Raw genomic sequence first — 14580 nt, 5'->3', positions numbered from 1 at the left:
CCCATCTGAGCAGGTCTGTCCCACCATTGCTCCTCAGCAAAGGGAACTCATCCCTCCCTCCTGTGCCCTGTGCTCTCTGACCTCTGTGCCTTGGCACTCGCTGTGCCTTAGCTCCCTCCCGCTTTCCCTCATTCTTTAAGGTTCATCTCTGGTGCCATCTCCCTACAACTTTTCCTGATATGCCACTCAGTTATGATTTCTCCCTTCCTCGAGTCTCTGTGGAATTGTGTTATAAATTTGAAATTTATTCTACCACCTTCCTTTAGAGTTGTTCGCAGCATTCAGTCATCTCCTCATCCGTATATCCAGGTCAACACAGAAAGGACAGGCCTGATTTCTACCTTTGAGGGGTTCTCTTGTTCTAACCTCACGTTTCACTATCGTCTCCATGAGAGCAGGCACTTGCTTTGCTTGTCTCATTTACTCTCACAGCATCTAGCACAGTGACCAGATGTCCCCAGTATGCACATTGGTTGCATTTATGAAAGGATTTCCAAGTAATTGATAAACTTACCTTGTTAACTGAGCCAAATGTATGGAGCAAGGAAACAATAGAAGCTTCTTCCTTCTTCCCTGACATGCTGTGTTGGGAGGGATGGTCCTACTCTGCTCTCTCAAAGAACAATGGAATAAATACAGGCAGAATAGGTCTCAAATCGAGCTAGCCCAAATGCACCTAGGAACATTGTTGCTTCAGGACCAGTTATTTCTGACCTTCCAGTTGTTCCTGACTGTGAAGGGTGACTGCTTTCCGGAATTGGGCAGGCGATGGGAGAAGCAGAGCTCCTCGTCTCGCTTAAAGTCAGTGAGTGGTTTAGGTTGTCTTTCAAACGATACTCTTATAGCTCACCTGCAGGATGAGTGGCCATAATGGATTGGAGCATCCGTTGGGATCTAGGGCTGTTGTGAGATCTAGGGCTATTGTGGGATCTAGAGCAACTGATGGAGAACTGGAGGGAAAGCCAGAGCTAAACAAGTAGATTTAGAATCCAGCCCCTGTTCTATCTGGCTCTGGGTTTATTCCTTTAAAGTCTGAGGATTTTATAAGCCAGTAGCTTTTGGAAAAAAATTATAAAGACCTAGGGTCATTCATTTCTGTGGTGATATATCTTTTTATTTTATTTTGTTTTGTTTTGTTTTGTTTCCAACAGGGCATTTTTCCTAAGTCATTTATCCACATCAAGGAAGTGACAGTTGAGAAAAGAAGGTATTTGCCATTCTTCACCGGACTTGAGCCTCCAGTGGCTCATGGATGTCTCTGTCCTGTTTATTTTGAAAATCTGACTTGGCAGATCTGAGAGTTGCTCAGCTTATCTTCTTTGTGCCTGTGTATATTTGTGGGTCTCCTTGCCATCACTCAGTGGGAGATCTAATCCAAATTGATTCATGTTCAGATCTGACTCTGAGGGGGTATTAGTTTGGAAAATCAAACTTTTTGCTGGCAGCTACCTTAGAACTGTATTAAAGTAGATTAATCCTAAATAATGAGCCCACCCTAGCGAAGGAAGACATAACAAAGCAAGTCCCTTATATTTGCATAATGTAATTGGTGTGGCTGTTGGAGGCGTTTTAGTCTAATGTCAGGAAGGCCCCTGTTCCCAGCTGCAGCTTAATGCAAATTTGTTCGTGTTTTATCTTATTAGCACCTGGGTCTCAATTTCACACCACTTTTTCTCCCACCTTAAATAGAAATACTGAGAACATCATTCCTGCAGAAATTCCTCTGGCACAAGAAGTGACAACGACACTTTGGGAATGGGGAAGCATCTGGAAACAACTCTATGTGGTGAGACTCAAAACTCTGCTCCCTGAGATGGAAGCTTCTTGCAATCTTCAGTTTGGTTCCAGTTTTCAGTTTAGCATTGAGTCAGGCAGGTGGAGGTCGCTTTGGTGACATAGCAGGGTGCACACTATTACATATGAGGACCTCAAGGCCCAGAGAGGATCAGGGACTTTCTCAAAGCCACAGAGCTAGCTAGTGACAGAGCCATAATCAATGGAGTCTGCTGTGAACCTTCGGTGTTTAGTGCAGAAGTTGTCAAACTTGAGCGTGCATAAGAATCACCTTGAGAACTGTTAAAAGTATAGCTTCCTCCCAAGGGGTTTAATAATCTGCATTTTAAATAAACTCGGATTTGATTTGCTAGTCTGCTGATAACACCTTGAGAAATACTGTTCTTATATTTTAACCAATGGCTATTGTCCTCAGATCTATGAAGAAGTTTTGACTTTGGAAAAACAAAGAATATGTTTTTGCATTTGTTTTCCCCGTTTTGAAGCAAATCTAATTTTAAATCCTCCTTTGATGCTCTAAAGATCCTAATGAAAGCAATTAGCTAAGCAAACCATTAAGCGGAGAGTGAAAATGTCAACCGAGGCTTACTGCATGTTTACTATGGCACTGTGCACACCTGCTGGTATATGCACAGGATTTGTAGACTTACCTTTCATGGTCTTAAATGTTGACTCCCATGTGGACATTTCATAATATGAGGATGTAATCGGCACACTCAATTTTATATGTTTCTCAAAGTTTTTAGAAAAGTTTAGGTGGCAAATAGTATCCTGTGGCTAAAGCAAGTTTTTGTTCATCTCCACTACCCACCAACCTTTTTTTTTTTTTTTTTTGAGATGGAGTCTCACTCTGTTGCCCAGGCTGGAGTTACAGTGGCATGATCTTGGTTCACTGCAACCTCTGCCTCCTGGATTCAAGCGATTCTCCTGCCTCAGCCTCCTGAATAGTTGGGATTACAGGCACCTGCCACCATGCCCAGCTAATTTTTTGTATTTTTAGTAGAGATGGGGTTTCACCATGTTGGTCAGGCTGGCCTTGAACTCCTGACCTAAGGTGATCCACCCACCTCAGCCTCCCAAAGTGCTGAGATTACAGGCATAAGCCACCACGCCCGGCCCACTACTCCTTTTAAAACATCACAATCACATGTACCACTGAAGCTTGGCATTTTCCCTTAGGAAATCTTTGAATAGTAAGTCCATTTACTCTAGTCAGGAGATCCTTAAACATCTAGTACTTCGGTATCACATTCCTGATTCTTGCCATATCTGCATACAACCTGTGTAATATTTACTTAATACTTGCATTGGATCTCCTTTCAGTAAACTTGAATCTATAGACATAAAGAATGAGATGGCATGCTGCATCATTCCCGCAGTTCTCGATTCCCCGTTAACAACTAGATGTCCCACAATTCAGTTCAATTCTGACTACCCAGGGTTAGCGCCAGACTCCATGGGTTTAAAGCCTCAATCCCACAAGATTGCTCTCACTTTAGATGCTCGTCGCAAGTCCTGGGTTCCCAGGCTACCTGAACTTCTGTTGGACTTGGCTATAAATTTAGGGATTGTCACTACCCCTCCCTGCCCAGTACCCCATTTTTTCACTTCCGGTTTCATAATTTGTTAGAACAACTCAGAGAACTCAGGAAAGTGCTATACATATGATTACGGTTTTATTATAAAGGATGTAATTCAGGATCAGCCTTGTGGAACAGACACACAGGGCAAGGCACAGAGGGGCATAGAGCTTCCGTGTCCTCTCTCGGCATGCCACCCTCCCAGCACATTGATGTGTTCATCTTCTGGGAAGCCCCTCAAATGTTATTGACCAAGAGTTTTAATCAGAGTTTCATTACACAGGCATGATTGATTAAATTATTGGCTATTGGTGCTTGAGCTCAATCCTTAGTCCCCCTCCCCTCCCAGAGGTTAGGGTGGGGCAGGTGGAGGGGAGTGGGGCTGTTAAGTTCCAACCCTCTAATCATGTGGTTGGGGGTTTGGTTCCTGGTTGGTTCCTCTGCAACCAGCCCCTCACCTTGAAGGTGTGTAGGGGCCCACCTAGAATCACCTCATTAGCATAAAATCAGGTATCATTGAAAGGGCATTGTTAGGAATAACAAAATACATTCTTATCACTCTGGATATTGCAAGAGTTTTAGGAGCACTGCTTCAAGAACCAAAGACAAAGACCAAGTGTGTATATATATATATTTTTTTTTCTTTTTTTTTTATTATACCACCCACACTTCCACAAATGGAAAGACAAAAGTACTTGGCACAATTAGAAGAACATTATTCAACTAAATACAATGAAAATAAGATAACGTTATTTTTATTAAAAAAAAAATTTAGAGACAGGGTCTCGCTCTGTCACCCAGGCTGGACTGCAGTAGGGCCATCATAGTTCACTGCAGTTCTAAACTCCTGGGCTCAAGCGATCCTCCCACCTCACCCTCCGGAACATGCTTGCTATTGTACCTGTCAAAAGCTCTGAGTCCAAGACCTTTTCTTTCTCTTTGTTAGAAAAGACATTAACAATGTGTGAGAGGTGTTAGAGACATATTGCTATAAAACTGCACCTTTCTCTTTCCCTTACACGGAAGGATGGAAACGAAGTGGACGAGAATCGCCCTAGGGGTCCATGTTGTTTGATCTTGTATCTTTGTACCATGAAGAGCCATCTTGCTTCCCATAGGTGGTACGCATGCCACACTTTGGGGAATGCTGTCCTAGAAGCCGTCCTTTATCACCAGAGAAATGGCCCTGGCTCCCAGCCTCAAAGGGCCTGAGCTCTGGGACCTCCATTAGGGCAGATGTTCGTAGCATTCCTGTTCAATAAATATCTTTTTAGAGAAAGTCAGAAATCACTCATTCCTTAACCAAGAAGTGATTGGGATTTTTATTTTTGCTTCTGGGAAATCCCTGTGGCCCAAGGGGAATAAATATATCAACAACTAGGACCCCCACCTAATCCTTTTGTAGTGAGTAGGGGTGAGAGAGAGCCTCGGGCCGTGGCCCTTGACCACACTCACTTGACTTTGGCACAGCCTGCCAAATAGATGGTCATGCCCCTTTAACACAGGTGATTATGGGTTGTTTCTTGTCTCCTAGGCCAGCAAAAAGAAGCGTTTTCTCCAGGTGCAGTCCATGATGTACGATCTGATGGAGTGGAGGTCCCAGCTTCTCTCAGGAACCTTGCCCAAGGACGAGCTGAAGGAACTGAAGCAGAAAGTCACGTCCAAAATTGACTATGGCAACAAGTAACCTCTCTTTACTCTGCAAAGAGGTTTTCTTCCCCCAGCCATCCTCTTTCTTCCCTTTCTCTCTCCCCAGAAGCTTGGTTCCATTTTTAGATGCAAGTTTGTCACTTTCTGTTTGGGAGAAGGTTGTGACCAATGTGGCTGTGCTTGTGTGCTGTTGTTACCACTCCCAGAGAACCCAGGGACATGCAGGTGGAGAGAAGGCTTGTGCGTAACACGGTGTTATTCCCAGGCTGAGAGATTTAGGACACTCATTTAACCTACTTCCGATGGACTAGAGAGCACAGTCATGCTAGTTCCCTTTCAGCTCAGTTGTCATTTTATCCCTGCATTTACAAAACTCTCCCTTAAATCCCAGTGTGAGACTTAATGTCTCTTCCCCCATCCTAAAGTATCCAACCCACACACCATCAGCTAACTCAAATGCACAATTACAAAAATGTTTCCTCAAAAGGGAAGAGAAGTAAAAATTGGTTGGGATTTGAATGCTATGAAGTTAAGGAGAAAATGAACCAATTATTTGAGGTGGGACAACCCACTGATAATAACATCATAAGTAACTCTTAATCAGAGCTCATCGTACGCCAGGCTTGGAGCTAAGTGTTTTACAGGCATTGTCTCATTTAATTCTTATAATAACTCTATGGGGTATGCAGTTTGATTATTCCCACTTTTTTCAGATAAAGAAACATGGTTTTCAGTGGGGTAGGTAACTTGTCCAGAGTCGCGCAGCTAGTAAATGACAGAACCTGAACTTAGACCCAGGCGATCTGGCTCTAGGGTCCATGGGCCTCACCACTCTGCTACTTGGATAGCATTTGAGAACTGTAAGGACCTTCCCTCCCTCCTGATCTTTTGAATGGCCTCCAAACATTCTGTTCATTTGTTCATTCATTCCAACCACAAACATGTATTGAGCACTTATAGTCGGCTGGATTTCGTGCTAGGTATTGGGGCTGTAGAAATAAAAGTCCCTGTCCACTAAAGGGTCACAGTTCCAGTTAGGAGTAAGCCACAAGTAAACTGCTGATATGTACTGTGATAAGTTCGATAGCTCAGGAAGCAAGAGTTACTTTTAATGAGCCTTAGAGAAGGAAGCCAAGGAAGACTTCCTGAAGGAAGTGACCCCTCAGCGGAAGTTTGAAGGATAAAGAGATATTAAGCAGGCTAAAAAAAGAAGGAGGGTCAGGGGCTCATGAGAGCATGGCATACTCAAGGAACTGCAAAGTGGGTCTGAAGGCTGGAACACAGGGCCTGAGGGGGAAGTAAAAAGCCCATTTAATGGGAATAAAAAGAAGTTTCCCCAGCATCCAGGCCAGGCTTTCTTGCCCTGCCATAAGCACTAGGAGGAGGATTTGGAGAGGAAAGTCAGTGGCTCCAACTCACAGCTGGTCTCCATCCCAGGAACACAGTCCCTCTGCCGGTGCCCCAATTGGCATCTGGCAAGTGTGTCCAAATCTGCTTATAAAGCGTATCATCCTAAAGTGACAGGAAGGGTTTGCTCCGCAGCTGCTACTGCCATTGGTTCCATGATGTCTTTAGCTGAGCACGGTTGCAGCTGAGTGTATGGGAATTGCGGGCTGCTTTACAATGACATCTACGACCTTCAAATGTTGTTTTCTCAATGGGGGCTCCTGAGAAGAAGGACCAGGAATGGAAGAAGTGGTCACCACTCACAGGAAGCCTTCCCTGATTTTCCACTACCCGCCTTGGGCCAGGGTAGGTGCTCTTGAAGGCCCTGAGCAGTAATTGCCTCCTTTTTGGCCCGGCTTCCCTCCTATTGTGGAAGATCCTATAGGATGTTGACTGTCTAAATCACCTCTATGCGTGTGCCTGGAACAAGGTCTGCACATAGTAGGTGCTTAGTGAGTGATAACTGAGTGAATGGGCAAATGGTGGTGATGGGAGAAAAAGGAGAAAGAGGGTCCTCCCTAAACCAGCCCCTCCTCTGCAGCATCCTCTGACCTATAGCCCCGTGCTTTTAGTTCTGTCAGTTTCCTTTGGGGAAGTGAGAGATGCCCCGTGGCACAGACTGAGACCTCAAGCTCAGGGACCCTTATCTACCTGACTACTTCAGCTTCAAGTGAGAGAGTTGGGCATCTTATCACTGGCCTGATAGTTTAGGTGCTCAGAGCTCTGGTATGGGATGGGCAGCTGCCCCAAATCCAGGAGGCCCAGCGTCTGGGCCAAGTGTCAGGATCAGCCTGGGAACGCCCACCTCCAACCTCCAGCAGCTGGGAGAGTGGGTGGGAGTGGCACAAAGTGGAACTGAACTTTGGAGGAGTGATGAGAATGAGCTCGTTTCTTCTCTCATTCATTCCGTTCCTTCATTTAGAATATCAAACTTTCTTTGCACACCTGGTAGGTCCCAAGGGTACAGGGTACAGATGCATGCACAATACAGCCTCTGTTTTTAACAACAATCAAAGAGCAAGCAATGAGAACTAATGATAACTTCCGGAGTGCTCACTATATACCAGGCACCGTTTAAAGCACTTTCCATATATTAACTCTGTGAAGTCTCACAACAACTTTATGAGGTAGGCACTATTCTCACCCTGTTTCTCCGGTGAGGAAGGGAGGCTCAAGAGTGATTAGGTGTGTGATCTGAGAAGCCAACATAGATGCTTCTTTATCAACTAAGGTGGACCGTAAGGTTAAGGAAACAACAGCTACCTATGGGTCAGGTTGAGCGTTCAGGGGAGCTGGCATGGCAACTCCCTAAATTCCTACAGCTACAAGAAAAACACACTGTTGCCAAACTCCCTAACAATAGGAGCTATCAGGCAAATTATCAGACCCCTCCTAACTCTGATTTACATCCACACCACTGTAACTCTAAGTGGACAGAGGACTGGCCTGCTAAACATTCTTTTTTTTTATAAAGAACTGCAAACCTTAAGTCAGTTTCAGCCAGCTTAAGGCTGCCTACAAACTGTGTCCAGTAGTTCACCTTTTGATGTAAAGTGCCAAGTTTCACCTTATTTTAATAATAAACCCCACCCCAGAGTGAACATGGGATGTATGTTACATACATGTTTACCCATTGTGCATGCTCTTGTCTCCATAAATATGTGTAATTTTTCCCCTAAACCTGCTGAATATGTATGATGCTGGCCCTGTGAGGCATAAAACCCAACATGTCCTTTCCCTCTTCAAAGAGAGAGCACCTTCCAGACATGCCAGAGACTGTCTCTTCAAAGTTTGCAAACCGATGTAACCAGTAAGGTTCTCCTTTTGTAATGAAGCACAGGCTCTGCTGCTCACTGCTTGGAAAGCCAGTAACAGGGACAAACTGCATTGTAAGGAAAGTGACTTTATTCCCAAAGCCAGCCGTGGGGAAACATATAGGCTCACCCCTCTAGAAACCACTTCAGAACTCTGGGCTGAGGGCAGGAGTTTCAAAAAGGGAAGCTGGATGTGGGAGGCATGCAGGAGCTGTGCAGGGTGCAGGGGCTGTGTGGCTTGCCCTGATGCCAGTCTTGAGTTATGGTCCACCTGGAGCATAGGCTGGTGCCATCTTGACAGTGGCCAGGCTGTAGATGATCCATCTTGAGGCAGTCTTTAAGTGGGGCAGAATTCTGTAGCTGTGCTCTCATGCCTGGTTTGTTTTAAATTAGCCCCTGGAATTTCTTAACAAGCGTAGAGTTAAGTAAATATGCATGGAGTAAGAGAGTATATGTTAGAAGAGGGAAGAGAATGGAGCTTCAAAATATGTTTCAAGGCTATACTTTAAGACTAAGAAAAAAAGGTTTCTATAGTTTTTCTCAAGGTTACATCTTGAGTCTTGAGAAAAGCTTTTTTTTATTTTTCTTTTTTGAGACAGAGTCTCCATCTGTTGTCCAGGCTGGGGTGCAGAGTGCACTGCAATCTCTGCCTTCCGGGTTCAAGTGATTCTCCTGCCTCAGCCTCCCAAGTAGCTGGACTACAGGCACATGTCGCTACACCTGGCTAATTTTTGTATTTTTAGTAAAGAGGGGGTTTCACCACATTGGCCAGGCTGGTCTTGAACTCCTGACCTTGTGATCCACCGGCCATGGCCTCCAAAAGTGCTAGGATTACAGCCATGAGCCACCGAGCCTGGCCAAGAAAAAAGTTTTAAAATGCATTTTGAAGCTGAGCTCCTCAGTTACACTTTCTACTGTTTAGCTATCCTGGTGGTCTTTTGAACGGCAGGTGATTTTGCTCAAGATGCAGTGGAATTTGAACTGATAATGTGGCTCCAGAGTTCAAGTGCTTAACTGCTGTATTCTACTGCCTTCCATGAGCCATGTGAGTTAATAAGGGAGGCAGAGAAGTAAGCAGCCACTTTCAGTCAGAAGTCATACACATTAGGAGTGCAGGAAGCATGGGCAAGAAGGTTGGAGGACGTGGGGGTGGGAGTCAGGGTGGGGATAACAACCACTCTGAATCTAACTAGACCAGCAGGAATTATTAGGTGAAATGAAGAGAAACTCAGAGGGAGAGAATGTGGGAGATGAGAGGTTGACATGACCATGGAGAGGGAGACATGGGTGGACTGGGGCTGGAAGCTTGAGGATTTTAGCACCAACGGAGTCTGGATTTGTCCAGACAGCAATGGGGAGGCATCACAGATTTTTAGGCTGGCATATGCAGTGGTGCAATCACAGCACACTGCAGTCTCCATCTCCTGGGCTCAAGTGATCCTCCCACCTCAGCCTCCCCAGGAGCTGGAACTACAGGTGTGTGCCACCATGCCCAGCTGATTTTACCTTTTTTGAAAATTTTATTATAAATGTATACAGTGGGGCCTTTTCCCCCTAACCTCATGTTGGCTTCATTTTATCACTTCCTTGAACAGAAGAGAGCACTGGGGTTACATCCTGATGAGAGAATGCCTAAATGTTCTGCTCCCCAAAATGCATGGTGGCTGCATTCAGAGGCTGTGGAGGACAGCCTCTCCTGCCCCTGGGCCACGAGGGTCCTGTCAATCCTACCGAAGCTCCCAAAGTTCCAAGTGGTTTTGAGAGGTGACAGCCTGCTGGCAGTCCTCACAGCCCTCACTTGCTCTCGGTGCCTCCTCTGCCTGGGCTCCCACTTTGGCGGCACTTGGGAAGCCCTTCAGCCCACCACTGCACTGTGTGGCCCCTTTCTGGGCTGGCCAAGGCGGGAGCTGGCTCCTTCAGCTTGCGGGGAGGTGTGGAGGGAGAGGCGCAAGCGAGAGCCGAGGCTGCGTGCGGCGCTTGCGGGCCGGCTGGAGTTCCGGGTGGGCGTGGGCTCGGCGGGCCCTGCACTCGGAGCACCCGGCCGGCCCTGCCGGCCCCGGGCAATAAGCGACTTAGCACCCGGGCCCGTGGCTGCAGAGGGTGTACTGGGTCCCCCAGCAGTGCCATCCCACTGGCGCTGCGCTGGATTTCTCGCCGGGCCTTGGCTGCCTTCCTGCGGGGCAGGGCTCGAGACCTGCAGCCCACCATGCCCAAGCCTCCCACCCCTCCATGGGCTCCTGTGCTGCCCAAGCCTCCCAGACGAGCGCCGCCCCCTGCTCCACGGTGCCCAGTCCCATCGACCACCCAAGGGCTGAGGAGTGCGAACGCATAGCAAGGGACTGGCAGGCAGCTCCGCCTGCAGCCCCGGTGCAGGATCCACTGGGTGAAGCCGGCTGGGCTCCTGAGTCTGGTGGAGATGTGGGGAACCTTTATGTCTAGCTCACGGATTGTAAACACGCCAATCAGCACCCTGTGTCTAGCTCGAGTGCACCAATCGACACTCTGTTATCTAGCTGCTCTGGTGGAGATGTGGCAAACCTTTATGTCCAGCTCACGGATTGTAAACACACCAATCGGCACTCTGTATCTAGCTCAAGGTGTGTGAACACACCAATCAACACCCTGTCAAAACAGACCACTCGGCTCTACCAATCAGCAGGACGTGGGTGGGGCTAGATAAGAGAATAAAAGCAGGCTGCCTGAGCCAGCAGCGGCAACCCGCTCGGGTCCCGTTCCACACCGTGGAAGCTTCGTTCTTTCGCTCTTTGCAATAAATCTTGCTACTGCTCATTCTTTGGGTCCACACTGCTTTTAAGAGCTGTAACACTCACCGAGAGGGTCCGCGGCTTCATTCTTGAAGTCAGTGAGACCAAGAACCCACCAATTCCGGACACAATTTTGATGTCCAAGGATTGAGGAATCCTCAAATGACTTCTCCACATCCCAAGATAGCCGGACCTAGGAGAATGTTTTATTCATGTATTTTAGAACCAAATCCACTTTGATAAATTTTGAGGAGAAACAGCCAGAGAGATCTTGGCATTAAATTATGTATCGGCGATGCTCCATCTTTTCCAAGGTCAGGAGAGCCTCTGCTAAGCATTAGCCGAATGTGTTTCTTCCCCCTTAGCATTGCCGTTGGGCGGCATGGCCGTGTACCGTCATGAGTCATATCAAGTTGGGAGTTAATTTCCTAATGAATGTGGACAAATGGGTGAACCTTGGCTCACTTCTGACTGCGTTTGGACAAGATGAGGGATGCACCTCTCAATTCCATTCTCTGATAGAGATGAAGACTTAGTCTCCTTCATTTGTCCTTGCTACCCTTCCAGAATCTGGTACTTAGTAGTGGCAACCAAGCAGGACTATGGTTGGCCTTCTCAGAATCCATCAGCCCCACCTCTTCCTACCTTCTTTGTATGGACAACTGAGGCTCTTCATCTCAATACCAAGTGCAAAAGCAGTTTCGAGTTACGGTTTCTGCAAACATACCCTACCCCACCCCGCAACCCATACACTGCTCCTAAGCTCCTCCTATCTATTATAGTAAGCATACTAGAGAGGTTATGAGTGTGGACAAAGATGTGTTCTTAGTTTTTACTAGCTATATGATCTTGAGCAAATTAATCAGTCCTCATATCCTCAGTCTTTTCTTCATTTGTAAAATGGGGTTATTGATAGTACTTCCTTCATAGGGTTGTTATGAGAATTAAATGGATTAATTTTATGTAAAACACTTATTGTATGTGAGCTGATTGTAAGTGCTGTGTGAGTTTGCTGCTATTAGTATCACTGATGCCAGTCAGGATGACAGGTGTAGTTGAAACAAATCAATACCAAACAGGGAAAAGCTTGTGGCCTGGAAGTCAAATAGCTGAAAGCAAGCTGTGGGTAACAGTCAATATGTCTGAGATTGTTTTTCCCCAACCACTATTTTCAAATTTTTATTGAGTAATATATAAATACCTCCTCTGTGTATATATTTAAAAAGAGGCTAGGTACGGTAGTAGCTGGGCATGGTGGCATGCGCCTGTAGTCCCAGCTGCTCAGGAAGCTGAGGTGGGAGGATTGCTTGAGCCCAAGAGTTCAAGGCTGTGGGAAGCTATGATCACACCACTGTACCCCAGCCGGGAAGACAGAGCAAGACCCTGACAAATGAAAAAAAAAAATTAAATAAATTGAGACAAGGCACATGTAACCTTTGACCCCTTTACTCCTCCAGCCCTAGGCCCCTACCTGTCCCCACTGATAAGCTGTGTTGGTAGTTTGGTCCTTTTTTCATTCAGAGCTTTCTCTCATACATAAGTTTATTCTTATACATGAACCCAGATAACATATCTGGCCTATTTTTTATTTGTTTTATTGTTATTTATTTATAAAGATAAATATTGTATGCACACTATATGCATCTTTCCATGCTTGATTTTTGCACTGAAATATGTTATTAAACATAACAAAACTATATAGTATTTTTAAAGCTCTGCTATGTGGTATTCCATTATAGATAGATCATTGTTGATTTAGCCATTTCTCTTTTAGTAGACCTTTTTTTTTTTTTTTTTTTCTGAGATGGAGTCTCACTCTGTCACCCAGGCTGGAGTGCAATGGTGCAATCTCGGCTCACTGCAACTTCCGCCTCCCGGGTTCAAGCAATTCTACTGTCTCAGCCTCCCAAGTAGCTGGGATTACAGGAGCTCACCACCATGCCTGGCTAATTTTTGTATTTTTAGTAGAGACAGGGTTTCACCATCTTGGCCAGGCTAGTCTTGAACTCCTGACCTCAGGTGATCCACCCGCTTTGGCCTCCCAAAGTGCTGGGATTACAGGCATGAGTCACCGTGCCCAGCTGACATTTTGTTTTTTCTTTTTTTAATACTTGCTGATGTGAACAAGTCTGCAACACATCCTAGTTCAAGTGTTGGGTGTTTCAGTTTAAGACTGTGGAAGATACACCTTTTTAAAAAATTGAATGCACACTACTACAGTACCTTCTAAAGGGGGTCTACTATACCAATATGTGCTCACTAGCAGTGTCCCAGGCTATCAGTGTAGAGCTCTTCTATGTGACTATATGATCCCCAGAAATCAGTTGAACTTTCTGGTAAAAAGCTTCTCACCAGTGACCTAAAGTTCTCCCCTGATTTATCTTCACCTCCAGTTTTTGCTTTACAGAATCCTTGAGCTCGATTTGATTGTCAGAGATGAAGATGGAAATATCTTGGACCCTGATAATACCAGTGTCATCAGCTTGTTCCATGCACATAAGGAAGCAACTGGTAAAATCACAGAGCGTATCAAAGAAGAAATGGTGAGCTTTACTAACTAGGCTTTGACCAAGCGATATAATCATTTAGCACGTCGTAAACTTAAAATAATGGGCTAATTAACCAGACTGTGTATTATTCAAGGGGCATCTGTCTATGACCTGAGATGATCAGCAACCACATGTGTTTAACTGTGGTTTTGTACTCAAATCTGTAATTCATTCAACATCCATTTCACAGGTAGTTAAATGGCAGGGAAGTTTCTTGATCTCTTGGAGCTTGTAGATTCCAGAAGGGGAAGAGAAGAAAGGCAATAAAAAAGTAAATAAATAAGTGAAAATATTAATTCCAGATGAGTGTATAAAAGGCAATGAACCAGGTTATGTGAATCAAAGTGACTCAGGAGCTATGTTAAAAAAGCTCTGCCAAGAGAGGCCTCTCTCAAGAGGGATATTTGAGCTGACACCTGAATCATGTGAAGGCACCAGGCCTAGGACGATCTGGGACAGGGGTTCCAGGCAGAGGGCACAGCAGGTGCAAAGGCCCTGAGGTAGGACTGCATTCTGACTATTCAAGGAGTAGGAAAGCCAAACAAGGATGAGGTGTGGTGAACACTAGGGGAGTTTAGGCAATGATTTGCAGAGGCAGGTAGGTGGAGCCAGCTCTCAAAGGGCCTGAGGGGTTTTGGAAAAGAGTTGTGACGTTATTCCCACTGATGGGAAATCAGTGAAAGATTTCAAGGAAAGGTTAACAGTCTGACTTTTATTTAAAAAAATTATTTTAGCTACTCTGTGTTATTCGAAAGCAATTTTGTTTTTAGATTTATTAAGATATAATTTTCATACAGTACATTTCACTCATTTTAAATTACTCTTTAATGAATCGTAATAATATATTGTGTTGGATAAACGTCATGACAATCAAGATAAAGAACAGTTCCATCACCCTAAAAGTTTCTTTGTGCTCCTTCTCCAGCCCCAAGCCCTGTGCAACCCCTAATTTCCTGTCACTGTAGATTTGCCTTTTCTAGAG

At 45.4% G+C, this 14580-nt stretch overlaps 1 protein-coding gene across 1 annotated transcript in view; it reads left to right on the top strand.

The window, feature by feature from the left end:
• The window catches only part of DOCK2 (dedicator of cytokinesis 2), a 448837-nt gene that overhangs the window by 31958 nt on the left and 402299 nt on the right, over positions 1–14580 (top strand). The window contains exons 4-7 of the mRNA XM_003268643.2: positions 1152–1207; positions 1690–1786; positions 4909–5057; positions 13457–13592. Of these exons, the coding sequence (XP_003268691.1) occupies positions 1152–1207; positions 1690–1786; positions 4909–5057; positions 13457–13592 (438 nt within the window). The remainder of the gene's footprint in view (positions 1–1151; positions 1208–1689; positions 1787–4908; positions 5058–13456; positions 13593–14580) is intronic.

This window comes from Nomascus leucogenys, chromosome 2 (assembly GCF_006542625.1).
Source record: "Nomascus leucogenys isolate Asia chromosome 2, Asia_NLE_v1, whole genome shotgun sequence".
NCBI lineage: Eukaryota > Metazoa > Chordata > Mammalia > Primates > Hylobatidae > Nomascus > Nomascus leucogenys.
The sequence above is the reverse complement of the archived record's forward strand: the minus strand, read 5'-3'. Positions and strand labels throughout refer to the sequence as shown.